General features: G+C 39.7%; 1 protein-coding gene across 5 annotated transcripts in view; it reads left to right on the forward strand.

Moving 5' to 3' along the window:
* bmf (Bcl2 modifying factor) overlaps positions 1-14,775 on the forward strand; it is an 81,221-nt gene that overhangs the window by 41,680 nt on the left and 24,766 nt on the right. Inside the window, exon 4 of one of the 5 annotated variants that reach the window (XM_062968192.1) lies at positions 1,764-3,590. The exons of 2 other annotated variants lie outside the window; for them this stretch is intronic. In XM_062968192.1, the coding sequence (XP_062824262.1) occupies positions 1,764-1,877 (114 nt within the window). In that variant the 3' untranslated portion in view covers positions 1,878-3,590. 2 more of the 5 variants (XM_062968193.1, XM_008116845.3) reach the window with 2 other exon arrangements.

A 14,775-nucleotide genomic window follows, 5' to 3' on the forward strand; every position in this document is an offset into this window, starting at 1 on the left:
ATTATTATTGTTACCAACACAGTCTGTGAACACTGAAGCATGTTAATAATAATATACATGCATTTCAATGTAAGGCCACGGCACAGAATCTGCAGACGGTCAATGCTGCAGGAAGATGGGGGAAGCCCACAAGAAATATTGGCTTTTCATTTCCTTGAAAAGAGGAACAAAACTCTTATTTTAGAAAGGTGGGAAACGTGTAGACCTCTGGTTGTTGGATTGCATTACAGTTTAACAAAATTTGGAGGGATATACTTTGTCCACAGATGATGTCCGAAAAAAATGAGAACTTTAGAATTTCTTATCTCTTCTGCTCTTCTCATGAACTTTTAGAATGTACTACATGTATAGCAGGTCTATCTGAATATGGGTCTTGGATAATATTGAACTGCAACTCTAATCAGTCCTCACCATTAGGTAGGCTGACTAGGGTTGGTCAGAGTTGTGAGCTGAAACATGCTAGAGTTGTCCACCCATGTGTCACAGTATGCAACTGCATTGGATCTTGCTTGAATACTTTCTAGCTCTTCTGAAATTTCTGCCACGTTGTCTCTGGAAAAATGTATGTATTTTATCACTGTGAGTTTTCCGGGTTGTAGAAGATTGTATGTATTTTATCTCTCTGTACACCTGTTTAACCATTGTGGATAGCTTTGTTGTTAATTATCATCAAATTGACCTTGACCTATGGCATCCCTATGAATGAGAGACCTCCATGTCACCCTGCTAACTGCAATTCTACTTGCAAATTCAGGGATGTGGCTCCCTTGATGGATTCTGTTTACCTGGAATACCATCTTCCTCTTTCCCTACTACCTTTGTTTATGAAAAGATGCTTAATGGGGCATGCTGAAATTACCTTCTTTAGGGGCCCTTATACACTAAACAAATACAGTTTTATAATTTCACTTTAATTCCTATGATTTCCTCCCATGTAATACTAGGGTTTGTCGTTTGGTAAAGACTAAAGCAATTTGGCTATGTATTGTAAATGCCCTCTCAGGGTTCCATAGGACAGAACCATGGAAATCAATAGGAAAACATAGTGCTATATTTGTGACCAAAATTTCCTCAACTCCTAAAATTGTAACTTTGAATGAGTGAGTGTCTTTGTATGTACATAAAGGTAATGAACCTATGCTCCTCCAGGTCTTGTCAAATTACAACACCCATTATACACAATAATTGCTTGTGGTGGTTGGAACTGATGGGGATTTGAATGCAACATGATCTGGAAGTCCAAAGCCCCCTCACCCTTGTTATAACTAAGGCATTATGCAATATACATCATCTAGATTTGTCCACTGCAGCTGCTAAGACATCCCGGAGGTGGAGGCCTCTCACAGAAGAGTGCGCTTTCCTGTGAGAACAATAGCACATACTTTGTTTTTGTCTGAGAAATGTCAGTGCTCTGTCAGTGTGTTTTAGGTCTTCCGAGCTTTCACTCAAGAAATGCCCTTCAGAAAAGTAGATCTGCTAGGGATGTTTATGATAGCTCTTTCACACTACACAATAAGACCTCTGTGATTCCATGTTACCTGTCATAATTCCATCCTATGGAAACAGTACTATACAGTTATATAGTCAGCCCTCTGATTCCCCCCCTCCCCGATGTTCCAATGGGAAGTTGCTGCTAACTTTGAGAGAAATAAGGTTGAACACTGTGAAAGCCACCCTCTGCATGCCTCTCAGTCTCCTCCCAGTAGACCCAAATCAAGGAAAAGCTTCATGAGAACCATCACTCCTCTTAATTGTTCCCCCAGCAACAGCAAGAGAATCCCTCTGGGCAGCTAAACCAGGAAATCCCAAACGGATGCCCCCTCACAAGAGTCTTCCTCCAGGGGCAAACCAAGAATGGGCAACTTGAAAGTTCCTGAACAGACTCAGAAGTGGAGTGGGCAGATCAAAAGACAACCTGGCAAAATGGAAGAGTCATCCACCTTCTGCAACTGTGGAGCAGAACAAACAGCTTGGTATATGTATGCTTGTCCACAATGCCCTGCCTCATGCACAAAGGAAGAATTGTTTAAAGCTACAGATAATGCAGTCGCTATTTCCCGTTTTTGTGTTCCCTCTATTTTTATCAGTTTTAAACTTATTTATGCAATGCTTTTGACAAGAAATAATAATAGCCCTCTGATATTGGGGTTTGAATCCATGAACCTCAGGGATACCAAAATTAGTGGATGCTCATTATATACCGTGAAGTCATGAAGTGGTGCCCCTCACTGCTGCTGCTCAATCACACCGTTGTTTCTGACTCTTTGTGACCTCATGGACCAGTCCACGCCAGAGCTCCCTGTCGGCCGTTGCCGCCCCCAGTTCCTTCAAGTTCATGCCAGTCACTTCAAGGATGATGGCAAAATCAAAGTTTGCATTTTGATTTTTTAAAAACATTTTAAGCCATAATAATAATAATAATAATAATGATAATAATAATAATAACTTTATTTTTATACCCCGCCCCATCTCCCCGAAGGGACTCGGGGCGGCTTACATGGGGCCTGGCCCGATAAAACAAACAAATAACAGTAACAAAGCAATAAAACAATGATCCCAGTAAAAAACATCAACATCAATAAAAACAATCATTAAAATCAACAAGCAGGATACAGTATTAAAAACAGGAGACTAGCCATAGATTGATACGGAACCTGTGAATATGGATTGCCGAGCGTATCTCAACAAAGCCTCTGATAATCTTTTTTTCTCCACATTCTGTGTTTCATAGAAATGTGTTTTTTTTAGGAACATCAACATTGGGAGGGTGGTGAAGGAGGGCTGGAGAAACACAAAGTTTTTGTGTCAGGTTCTGGCTAGATATTTGCAATAAATAATGTAATGAACAAAGCTTGAGGTGGAAAAGAGTGGGATTCTACTCTAGCTGATTCTATTGTAGCTGTGTTTGCTACAATAAGCAAGATAAACTGAAATAGAAAAGGGGAGGGCTTCACCATTGGTACCGTGCATTAAAAAGTCTGGATCTGTGAGTTTGTTCATTAAAAAGGAATCGATAAGAAATATGGGGGATAATGGAAAGGTCATCCCCAACTGCATTTTGGAAGAAGTCTTTTCATGATCGCTAAAAGGTTCAAAATATTTTATTTACTTACACTCATGAATATATACTTCAGTTATTTGTTTGGAAAAGGGAATCTAGACTCCATTCTTTTATATCTTTAGATGTTAAGTCACCTGTTTTTGCAGCATCAAGCTCATGGCTATTATATATATTTTTATACCCTTCTCACCTTGAGCAAGCTTTAAGGTGAACTGACAAATGAGGAGGGAAGCCCACCTAAAACATTCCATTTTGTAGTCTAGTCTACTCCAGATCTGTTTTCCTATGGATAAAATAGATGACAACTTTCATCCTTCCAAGCCACCACATGTAGCTATACCAGCTTGGGATGAAATGCAGGTTGTAGTCGATCAGAGCGAAAGGATTAATAGGTTGTGGGGAACTGCAGCATAGTCCTTTCATCAGCATATTTGCCAAAGTCCCTGGCACAGAGATGAGAGTCTCTCAAGCAGAATTTTCATTTAGTTTTGTTCTCTCTCACACGTTTTCCCTGTTCTTTTTTTCTTGGTCTTTTTTAGAAACCAAACGTTCCCCGGACGCGTTAAAGCCAGCAGTAGTGCTTTTGCTGCAGTTCTTGGAAACTGAGACAGCAATCATAACAAAACTATACGGCCTGAAGTAGCTCTTGGCTGCCAACAATTCGGCCAAGGTAAAGGGGGAGGCGAGGTACGACCCTCGGATAAAAAGAACAGCCTCTAGGGATATGGACAATTTCGCAGAGTGTCACCATTCTCTGGGCTAGCAATGCTCTGTTTTGTAACCTTTGTGGCTACAGAAGCTCTGCTACTGTTTTTCTTTGGGGTGAATATTCCCCCTTATATTCTGCAACCTTTTGATTTTCTTGTTGCACCACATCTGCCTGTTTTCTTCTTAAGTTAAGCAGCAACTTCTTGTCAGTGTTCCCCAAGGCCAGAGCTCTCGTTCTTGGACGCGTGCCCTCCAGTCAGGCTTTTCTACTACACCAACTTTTCTGCTCCTTCCCAGCTTTTGTTTGTGTCAACTGGAATAATAGGCTAGGTAGAGAAACTCAGTGTCCTTGTGGAAAGCCCTCTCTCCAACTCCACTTTCTTCTGATTGGCTGCTAGTGTTGTTTTCCTACATGCGGAGTTTGAACCAGCCTCTTCTGGCATGGCAATAATGCCTTAGCTAGACTCGGCTGCCGTTCCCATGAAATGGCAAGCTTGTATCGATTCGCGTTAATGAGTACTTAGTACAAAAGAGCACATAATCAATTTGCAGGAACCGTTGTGTTCCAACGCACCCTGTGGCTGTCATCTGGGTATACTATTAATCACCCTTTCTGTTAGAGCAGAGTTAAATTGTGCCTTGTGGAATATGAAGGCTGGGAACCACTGCAACATGAGGTTCATGGTAACAAGGGACTCGAAAATGCCTGTTGTAATGCTTAACATAAATCACACAATGTTTTTCAGCAAAGTGGTCAATAACAGGGAGAGATTACAGTAATAAGAGAGAATGACATATCGTTAAATACTGCAATCAAAATAATGAATGCTGTTATAATATTACATGCAAACAACTAATTTGCAACTTAGAATATAGGCAACTACCTTTTACCAACTGAAATCCATGGTCCATCTCGATCAGAGCTGGACAAAGTCATAGAATTGGAAAAGACCACAAGGGCCATCTAATCCAACCCCAGTGCAAGAAAAATGGCTAGGATTTAGGTATGTGGAAATGTGTTTAAAATTCTTCATTGACTTCCTCCATTTTTAAAAAATCACTTGTGACATAATCCAAATGTCAGGGTAGTATATAAAAGATTCATTTCCACTCATTAACTTTTTGAATGAGGAAAAAATTATACTCTCTCAACACTATATCTTAACACCACTAACAATTGCTTAAAAACAATTTGCTTGTGTACTTTATCTCATGCTTTGCCTCAAGTAACAAAATGTCTTAGGCTAGTCTTCTACCGCTGTTTTATCTCTTGATGTAGAAGAGGAGTTCAAGGAACTGGGCATATTTCTGGGGTAATAACCTGGCAACCCAATACCCTACTTTTTCTGGCAGAAGTTTTAATCATCTTGTCAGAACGAGCATGATAATGATGAAAATGTGAAGATGACTACACTGACATCTCATCTGGCTCCTAATTGTTCTTTTTTTCATTCTGAAAGCAGATACTCTTGTGGTTCTTTTAACACATTACATCATATTTTACATCTATGGCTCTGGATATTCAGTTCTATGTAAGAGATACATTCAGTGTTGGAGACAGCAACATATAAAAGCAAGCCAGGGAATAGTTGAGCTGGAGGGATATCAATCATTGGCAATTATCTGCCACAAGTTAGTGTAATGTAATGTAAGTGGGGTGGGGTTCTGTTGGTGATCATTGTGTCTAAATTACTCATCAGAGATTGAAATTTGTTCTTTCCTAAAGCCGAACATTAATAAACAAAAGACACAATCCTATGTACACTTGAGAATAAATGACATTATACTTAGTGAGTCTTGCCTCTGAGTCAGTCTGCATAGGATCATTCTATAAGTCATTTAAAGGTCTTTCTGACTTCCTCTCAAGGTTTAAATGAAACTTCAGAACTACATCTCAGAAAATACAGATATGCTCTCCAGGTGCAATTTTGTAAATTGTTTTCATCGTGAGAGGTTTCATTTCTCCATCCGGAGAATGTACCTGCTTCATAACTGGTCTGTTTTATAGCTTGTAAGAAAAGTTTGACAGGATCGCTAACCTTTGGTTTGTACCTAATTATTAAAAACTGTTTGATCTGCAGATTTTAGCAGATGATAATGGGCTGCAACCAGTTTAGTTAGAACAGATCAAATTCACAGGGGTAAAATGCGGCCTAAATACCTTTAAGCAGTGGTTCTCAACCTGTGGGTCCCCAGGTGTTTTGGCCTACAACTCCCAGAAATCCCAGCCAGTTTACCTGCTGTTAGGATTTCTGGGAGTTGAAGGCCAAAACATCTGGGGACCCACAGGTTGAGAACCACTGTCTTAAAGGAATTGGGTCCCATCTGATCTTGGAAGCTAGGCAAGACTAGTCCCAGTACTAACTTCGATGGGAGACTGCCAATGAATACCAGGTGCTGTAGGCTATATGCTATAACTCCCTTATCCATAGATTTGATATCCATTGATACCTTTTCTTCAAGAAATATCTCTTGCCCTAGAAGTATTTGTGGGCCAATGAGATACTATGGTATGCTTCTGGCCTATGTAGTCAAAATATAGGGCTTGCTATTATCCATGGTTTCAGGTATCCATGTGAGGTCTTGGAACATATCTCTTGCAGATATAGAAGTTGCATTGTATTTCAGAGGAAGAAATTCACAAAATAATCTCTGAGTATTTCTTGCATAAGATAACCCTAAAAAATTCATGGGATCCCACCATAAATTAGCAGACAACCTAAAAGCATGCATGTGCATAACACTGAAATTACCATAAAAACCTTTTGATAGCATGAAGAAAAGCCCTGGGTTAGTTCCACATAATGTAAACAATACCCATTCTTAGCTCTCTACGTTAAACAGATATGACAATTCTGCTAAATTGTTACATCATTGTGTAGAAAAGGACAGTTCCAGTATGTCATACAAAAGGGAGACAATTATTGCTCCTGCTAAAAGTGAATTGTCTATTTAACGTAAAGGCAGAATTCTAGATTTAATTGGTAATCCCAACAAAAGCAGACCTACTAACTGTCCTGGTTTGTTAGGGAAAGACCTGGTGAATCCTGTGCTATCCCATTTTTCCAGCTGATTTTCAGTTGTCCCAGGCTCCACACAGCTGAATAAAACCTCACAATATTTGCTTTGAACTGGGATATGTAGCAGTGTGGACTCAGATAACCCAGTTCAAAGCAGGTTTTGTGGGTTATTCTGCCTTGATATTCTGGGCTCTATGGCTGTGTGGAAGGGCCCCCAATATCCCTCTCATTTGTCAACTGTAGAAAAAATTCACAGTACAAAAGTAGTATATACTCAATAAATTCATGGGGCAGGGGAGCATTTTTAATGTGAGTTTAAATAATACAAAAGTAGTCAAAGAAGTGTGCCCATTTTAAAAATATTTAAAAGCTGACTCGGCAGGTGTCAGTACAGAAAATGGTGGAGCAATGGTTTAAACCCTTGTGCCAGCAGGACTGCTGACCGAAAGGACGACAGTACTAATCTGGGGAGCAGGGTGAGCTCCCATCTGTCAGCTCTAGCTCCCCATGAGGGAATATAAAAGAAGCCTCCCACAGTATGATAAAACATTAAACATCTGGGTGTCCCCTGGGCAACATCCCCTGAAGATGGCCAATTCTCTCACACCAGAAGCAACTTGCAGTTTCTCAAGTTGTTCCTGCCATGAAAAAAAATACTGAAAACATCACAATGAACATTGATGACAGTACTTCCCTTTGATTCAAAATTAAGTACATTAAGCAAGCATTGTAATAATAAACAATTCTGCTGTGAAAAGACCAAGCCCATCTTTACTCAACTGGAAGAAATAGATGCTATCTCAGGTTATGCTTATATGAGTACAGACAAGTGTTGTTGGTTTTTTTGGTTTTTTTTTAAAGATAAGTACTACACTCAATAGAACCTGAGACAATCAGATAAGCAAAACCGCAGCCTGTTCTCCCTTTTATATGCTACAGTACTATCAATGAGGCAAATGTCAAGTATGAAAAGCCTTTTATTTTGAAAGGATTGCTTTTCAATCAACCAGAAAACAAACTCAAGTAAAGGTTGTTCAAGTCTCTTCTTCACCTACAAATGCAATTGAAATCTAAATGCATGTCAACATTCAGAGCAATTGCTTTGTCTGTGGCATTCTTCCTTCTGTTTATGGTTTAGGATGAAAAACTACACTCGGCACCTTGAGGTGGCATGCATGTCACTGTTTTACGGAACTGTTTTGATCTCATGCTCTTTCACAATCAAGCCTTAACCATGAAAAACAAAAAGCTCCTACAATTTCTCTTAGGAACAAATACTGGTTTAAAGCTCTTTAGTGCACTAGTGGATTTGTCTCTTATTACTATGCAATCCTTTGTACACCTGTTCTGGAGTAAGTCCCATTGAACAAAGGGAGACATACTTCCAAGTAAATGGGTTTCAGTTGCCATGATCTGAATCCCTGTTCAGCCACAGTAACCCACTGGCTGTCCTTGGGTCAGTCACACTCTCCTGACTTTTGGAAACACTTTGAAAGAGCTGCCAAAACATTTTATTAGGCTGATGTGTTGGCTGGGGAGCTGGACTTGACTGTAGGAATTCCTCTTAAGCTGGGAAAGTCTCTACACTTAAGAGGAAGGTGATGGTAAACCTCCTCTGAATAAATCTGTTCATATCACAGGGTGACCTGGCCATACATTGGAACTGAGCTTAAGACACTGAGCAACTACAAAATAGGCACTGGATTATGCTGTTAGAATAGGCAATTTGTTGTGATAAAGTACTGATGTCAAGCACACAAGCCCCCACACTCACATTGCTTTGACACACAGCTGATTACTGCCAGGAGTTCCACAGGCTCATAAGAACCCTGAATTTCCACTCCAGATAGGCTTCAGTCACACAGAAACATGGTATCCTCTCTTCAAAGCAGCTACAGTAACTAAAAACCGCAGGCAGCCATTCTCAGTCAAGACTCAATTGTCCTTTGCTACATATTAACCAAGAGTAATAAATTGTATCCACTTTTTGCTTTCACTTCCAAGCCTGCAAAAGAGCTTCTTTCGCAGGTTCCTTTCACAACCCAAAACCTAACAATAAACCTCTTTCCGAGATGCGGATCTCCGCCGCGTCTACATTTCCCTTAGTCTTGGACCATTGCACATTATTCCCAAAGTTTATGGGAATCATGCTTCAAAATATCTGCCCAGGACTGGTTCTTCTATTGTGCAGAGTGAGGCTACTGCCTGAATAACAGATGTTGGCTTCAATTATCCCAGTAATTCCCCCTGAGTGTTTCTATCATTTGCCTTTTTTAAAGGTCAATTACCTGGTATCCTTTGTTCCAGTCAGCAAATGACCAAGGAACCAGGCAATTGGAATGTAAGCACCTTCAAGGAGTTAGTTCAGCTCAGATCAATCACAGATTATCCAACAGGAGAAAAGAGAAGCAACTGAGTGGGTTTCTGCCAGTCCAGAAGTTGTTCAGTAAGTCAGTAGCCCAGATAAACAAAACCAGCAAGATGTAAAACAGAGTCATACATTATAACAACTCCAAGTTAACGAACACATTAAATAAAAAGAGGGTTGAAAGCAGCAAAACTCCAGGGAGTAGCTGGGAGATTTATAAGTAGGTAATTAGATATCAGGTGTCTAATTACTATCTCTTGAGTATTCCTTTGCCTATGAAAAATATACAGGGTCATCATAAGTTGATAAGCAACTTAAAGACACACATACACATCTACAGCTGTGTGCAAAAATGCATTTTCATTTTCAACATGCATATTCTCCAGCTTTTGCCATTTGTTCTTCAGTTTTTCCTACCGCTTTGAAAATTGGGTGTTGTGTGATTTCCGAGCTGTATGGCCATGTTCTAGAAGCATTTTCTCCTGACATTTTGCCTGTATCTGAGGCTGGCATCTTCAGAGGATCTTTAAAAATGTCTTAATTTTGCTATCCTCAAATTTTCCCTGTTTGTCCTTAGCTTATGTCAGTTGCTGCAGACCGGGTTAAAAGTGCAGAAACAGTTTGCACTCCACTGAAGAGAAGGAGAGGTGAGTAGGGGTGGGAACTTACCCTTCCCAGTAGACTCAAACAAAAGTAAACTCCCTCATTAATATTTTTTGCCATCTTAGCCATACACTGATGTTTTGTATGACCAGAGGCTCCTTGGCCCTCCAGAAACTGTTGTGCAATTTACCTCTCCTTTCTTCCTCAAGCTGAATCAGAATGAAAGAAAGACCAATTATTTTTCACCTTTACCTTCATTTCCCTTTCTTCTTGATGAATTATTAACTGTCGTGCACAAAGTAAAACAAGAACATCCACCACAGTATACAATGTTATTTTTAAAAGTAGGTATCTTGCTCATTAAGATATGTTCAAATTTAATATATGTTACCCTGATGAAAGGTTGTGAAACTGATTTCATGTGCCGAAATTCAGTCTTATTTCCCCCATGTACACCAAGAGAGCTATATTTTCTTCCCTGCCCTGTTTTGCCTCAGGCTCTTCAATGCATACAAAAGGCTCTGTGTCTGCTGCCCCTTGGTGTCACATGCTTTCAGCCTGCCCTTAACAGAATCCAAACTAAATGCCATCCTTCTATAGCTAGAGAGAGACCTTGTTTGCATCTGACAATCAATCCCAAACAACAGTCCCGGGAGAAAACGACAACCCTACAGTCAGCTGAAATAATTGGCTTTCAGTAAGTAGGTCAAGTAGAAATGGAGGGGCACACCCACCACAAAATACAAAAAAGAAGGGGGTTCCTCCCTCTTTTCCCCTCCGTGCCTTTCAAAAAACTGGCAATATATATTTTTATTTCTGCACCACTTAGTGCAGTTTGGAGAGTGGAAGGGGAATCTGACAGAAACAGCAATGGACTTTTTCATCAGTAAATTCAACTCTTACCTTTTGTTGTTCTCATAGGGAAAAAGGTGGGTTGTTTTATTTTTAATCTCACACTGTTAACCAGTTCACTACTGGAAGGGTATTTGTGTGTGCACGCAGGAGGGGGGGAGGTTACACATGTGCACACATCAGTCCTAAAGTTGCCTGTTGGCTTATATTTATGCCATTAATTTAATAATAATATACTTTATTTATATTCTGCTCTATCTCCCCAAGGGGACTCAGAGCGGATTACAGGTACATATATGGCAAACATTCAATGCAGTTATACAATTGGCAAAGACAGACAGTACATAAAAAAAGGCCAGGCTTCCCTGTTTTAATCTCCGTGCTTGACTCGGCAACGGGGAGGTGCTGTTGTTTCATTTTCCATGCCAACAAACCTGTCAGCCATGGACGCCTTTCCTGGTCGGATTTTCACCAGCATGTTTCTTCAGGGCACCTTTTATCTCTCCACCAAAGTGGTAGCTATTTATCTACTTACATTGTTGTTTTCAAACTGCTAGGTGAGCACAAGCTGGGCTGATGCCGACCCGGACTTGAAATGCCAACCTTCTGGTCCACAGGCTCTTCTGTAGCTGGTGGTTTAACTGCTGTGCTAGCCCGGCAAGGAATAATTATCCACACAAGATTAATACTTTGGGAAAGTCACTCTCTTTCAATCTCAGAGGAATGCAAAAGTAACCCTCCTAAACAAATCTGATCATGAACATCCTGTGATGTATATGGTATAAAGGTTTGGGGTCACTATAATGTTAAGAAATCAGGCCCCCAAATTATAAAATGTGCAATGAAATGTATAAAAGCATGTAATAGAAGCTGTTGCTCTGCCAGACCCAGCTAGCACACACCTGTGAGGTGGTCATCATCCCAGAGTATCCATTGTGAACACTAATCCTATTGTGCTAAGCAGAACTGAGCATTTACGTCCATCAAAGACTCATTGCATATTGCTACCCTGCATTATTTTTGGATTGTGCTCATCTCAGAGGTGGACCATTAAATAGACCAACATTTCATTTATATGAACAATTCAAAACAGATAGAAAATTAGGCTTTGTGGAGAAATAAACGTATTGGGATAAGGTAATGAAGCTGGAAAATAAAATTATAACAAAAATCTACAAGAAACTTTTAGAATAGGCAACAGAAACTGAATTAGTAAAAGAATGCATGATCAAATGGGCTAAAAATTTAGAAAAACTGATAAAATTAGATGAATGGGAGAAGGCATGGAATTACCGATTAAAATTAACATATGCAACAGATATGAAAGAAAACTGGATTAAAATGTTTTATAGGTGGTACCTAACCCCACAAAAACCCTCAAAATATTTTTAAAATTCGTCCAACAGATGTTGGAAATGTGGGGTACATATAGGAACTTTCTTTCACAGCTGGTGGACCTGTGGGAAAGCCAAAATATTTTGGAAAGGTATCCATTCAAAAATACAAAAGATGCTACAAATCAAAATTGAATTAAACCAGAAATATTTCCTTTTGGGCATGCTAGACATAGAAAATGACAAGAATAAGGAGGTCCTGTTTAATTATTTAGTAAGAGCAGCTAGGATGGTTTATGCGAAACAATGGAGGAAAGAAGGAATACCGGAAACCAGTGCTTGGATTAATAAAATCTTAGAGATTAGGGATATGGATAGACTTTCTTACCTACTCACAAATAATTATAACAAACTGAGGAAACAGACTAATTGGGAGCCAATAATAAATTATTTTTAAAAAGAGAAATTTAAAATAGTAACTTGAGACTAGTAGGGAAGGAGGCTGAGAAAAAGAACTGTTCTGGACTATAAAGAATGGTGACGCCCGAAACAATAAGGACAAAAGAGTATCAGATTGTAAAAGGAACTTTATTAAATACACCATACAAAGAGATGGAAGTCACTTTTTAAAACTTTATTGGTGCACAGGGGTGTATCTTATTGTGTGTATATATTATCATGTTTTTTCTTTTCTTTTTCTATTTTTTTTTTTATTATTATTATAGCATAGGCAACTGTTTGTGTTGTTTGAGATTTGTTCCCCTCCCCTTTTCTGTCAAACCTCATCCTTTTGTGTACACATTTATGGTCTTCTAGGTATCTGTCTATTGCTACCTTGTTCAAAATACTCAATAAAAACATTTTTAAAAAATAGACCAACATTTCAAATGCTCCAATGATAGTTTATTGAATTTCCCGCCACCACAAAGAGCAACCAGCAATGACGTCTGACAAAGTCCTGAGCCACTCAGGACGCGAATCCTAGCTGGATAGTTTTTCCAACTCATCAGGATCTGCACGAGTTTCTTGAATAGCTGTCAAATGAAATAAAAATGCTCTGTATTTGCAATTGCAGTGTGCCAGTGCTTTCTCTGCTGGCATTCTCTCTGGCCACTGAGAATAAACCTCTGGTTTTGACTTCAACCTGTCTGTGTCCGATTTGGTCTTTTGGGAAGCTAGACATGCAGGGAGGCAGGGGCGGCTAAACCTGAAGTTTTAGTGGAGCTGAAATTACTCTAGTACAACTATCAAATGTCCTTAGTTTCATTGTATGCTGGAAATGACTTGAGTGCAAAGAAGAAGGTGCATGCTATCTTAGCAAACATGTTCCCAAGTGCACATAAATGTGAGGCAACAATAAGGGGCTTCTTAACCTCTCTCCTGCTATACTTGCTTCCCTCTCCAGTCTACTAAAACCTCCCCACACCTATGGTTTCAGAGCTGGGTGCTTTCCAACTTTAATGATTGGCTTAAAGGGAAAATGAAATCAGTGTCGGGAAAGGATCAAGCACCATCCTTTCCTCGACATTGTCTCACATTTCCCTGTTTGCATTGCAAAGTCAATATAGTTTTGTGAACTCTGTATTTGCTTGGCAGTGTGCAATTCCATTCTTTTTTGTGGTTGCACAAAGCAATGCTTCAGATAAGCACCATTCATTGTGATGGCCATGTACAAAAAGGCACTGTAGAGTAAGGGTAGCTACAGTAAGAAGCAAGAGGAAATGTCTCATCTCTTCATGACTCACTGTGTCTGCTGAATGTGTGAGTAGCTGTCTCCTTTGTATTTGAGCACCCTACCATTCCCAAATATATGAGAAGCAAACTTCTCAGGTGACTGCATTCATTCTTCAACTGTCCTAATAACAGTATTTGACATGTAGTTATATGAATTATGACAGCACCCAGAATAAGCCATTGTGTGCCAGCAATGACTCAGAAATGCATGCAAAGAAAGGGCTAGAATGAAACCAAATAGTTCTTTGTTTTGCACCCAAAGAATGAAGTCCATAAGGAGGTGGGGAGAGTCCCGCTGAATCAAACCAAAGGCGAACACAACCCTGTTTCCTACAGTGGCCAATCACATGCCTCCAAGAATGCCGCAAGACAGACCATGAAGATAATTCAATAAAGCCTGGATGAAGAAGCTTTGAATCTCCAGGTGTTTTCATTCAAAACTCTGACAACCCCTTATCACTGGCTGTACTAAGCAGGGCTGATATTGGCTCAAACATTTGGATGGCCAAGGATTCCACATTTCTCCTGCAAAATTTTTACTAATAAATAAAATATTACTAAAATCTATATATTCATCTCATTATTAACTGTGTTTATTGAAGCTTATTTCCAAACTGGAACAGTAGGATGGAACAAGGTTGCCAGAGTAAAACCTAGAAAGGGCTCCTGTACCTTTAATGGTTGTGTAAAAACAGGAGTTTCAGCAGGGGCTGCTTGTTACCTGGCTGCATAACAAGCAATTCCCCCTTCCATATAACCATTAAAAGCAAAGGAGTCCTCCCCCATTTTCAGCCTGGTAACTCAAGATGTGGATAGGCTCTCAAGCTCAGGAATACTAGTACTGTAATTCCTTCACATTTGTGGTTTTGATTTTTTGCAGATTTTGATTACCCATGGCTTTGAATTACAATGTTCTCTCTAGGAATCTCTAGGTCCCCCAGTGTGATTATATGGTCAGCTTCCTCCAGTCATGCTGGCATATTTACAAATTTCTAGAAAGAGAATACCTCTGTAGGAATCCCATGATTCTCCAATGTGATTGTGTGATCAGCTTCCAGTGGAAATTGACCACATAATTGTGTTGGAAGACTTAGA

Source organism: Anolis carolinensis, chromosome 1 (genome assembly GCF_035594765.1).
Source record: "Anolis carolinensis isolate JA03-04 chromosome 1, rAnoCar3.1.pri, whole genome shotgun sequence".
NCBI classification, from domain to species: domain Eukaryota; kingdom Metazoa; phylum Chordata; class Lepidosauria; order Squamata; family Dactyloidae; genus Anolis; species Anolis carolinensis.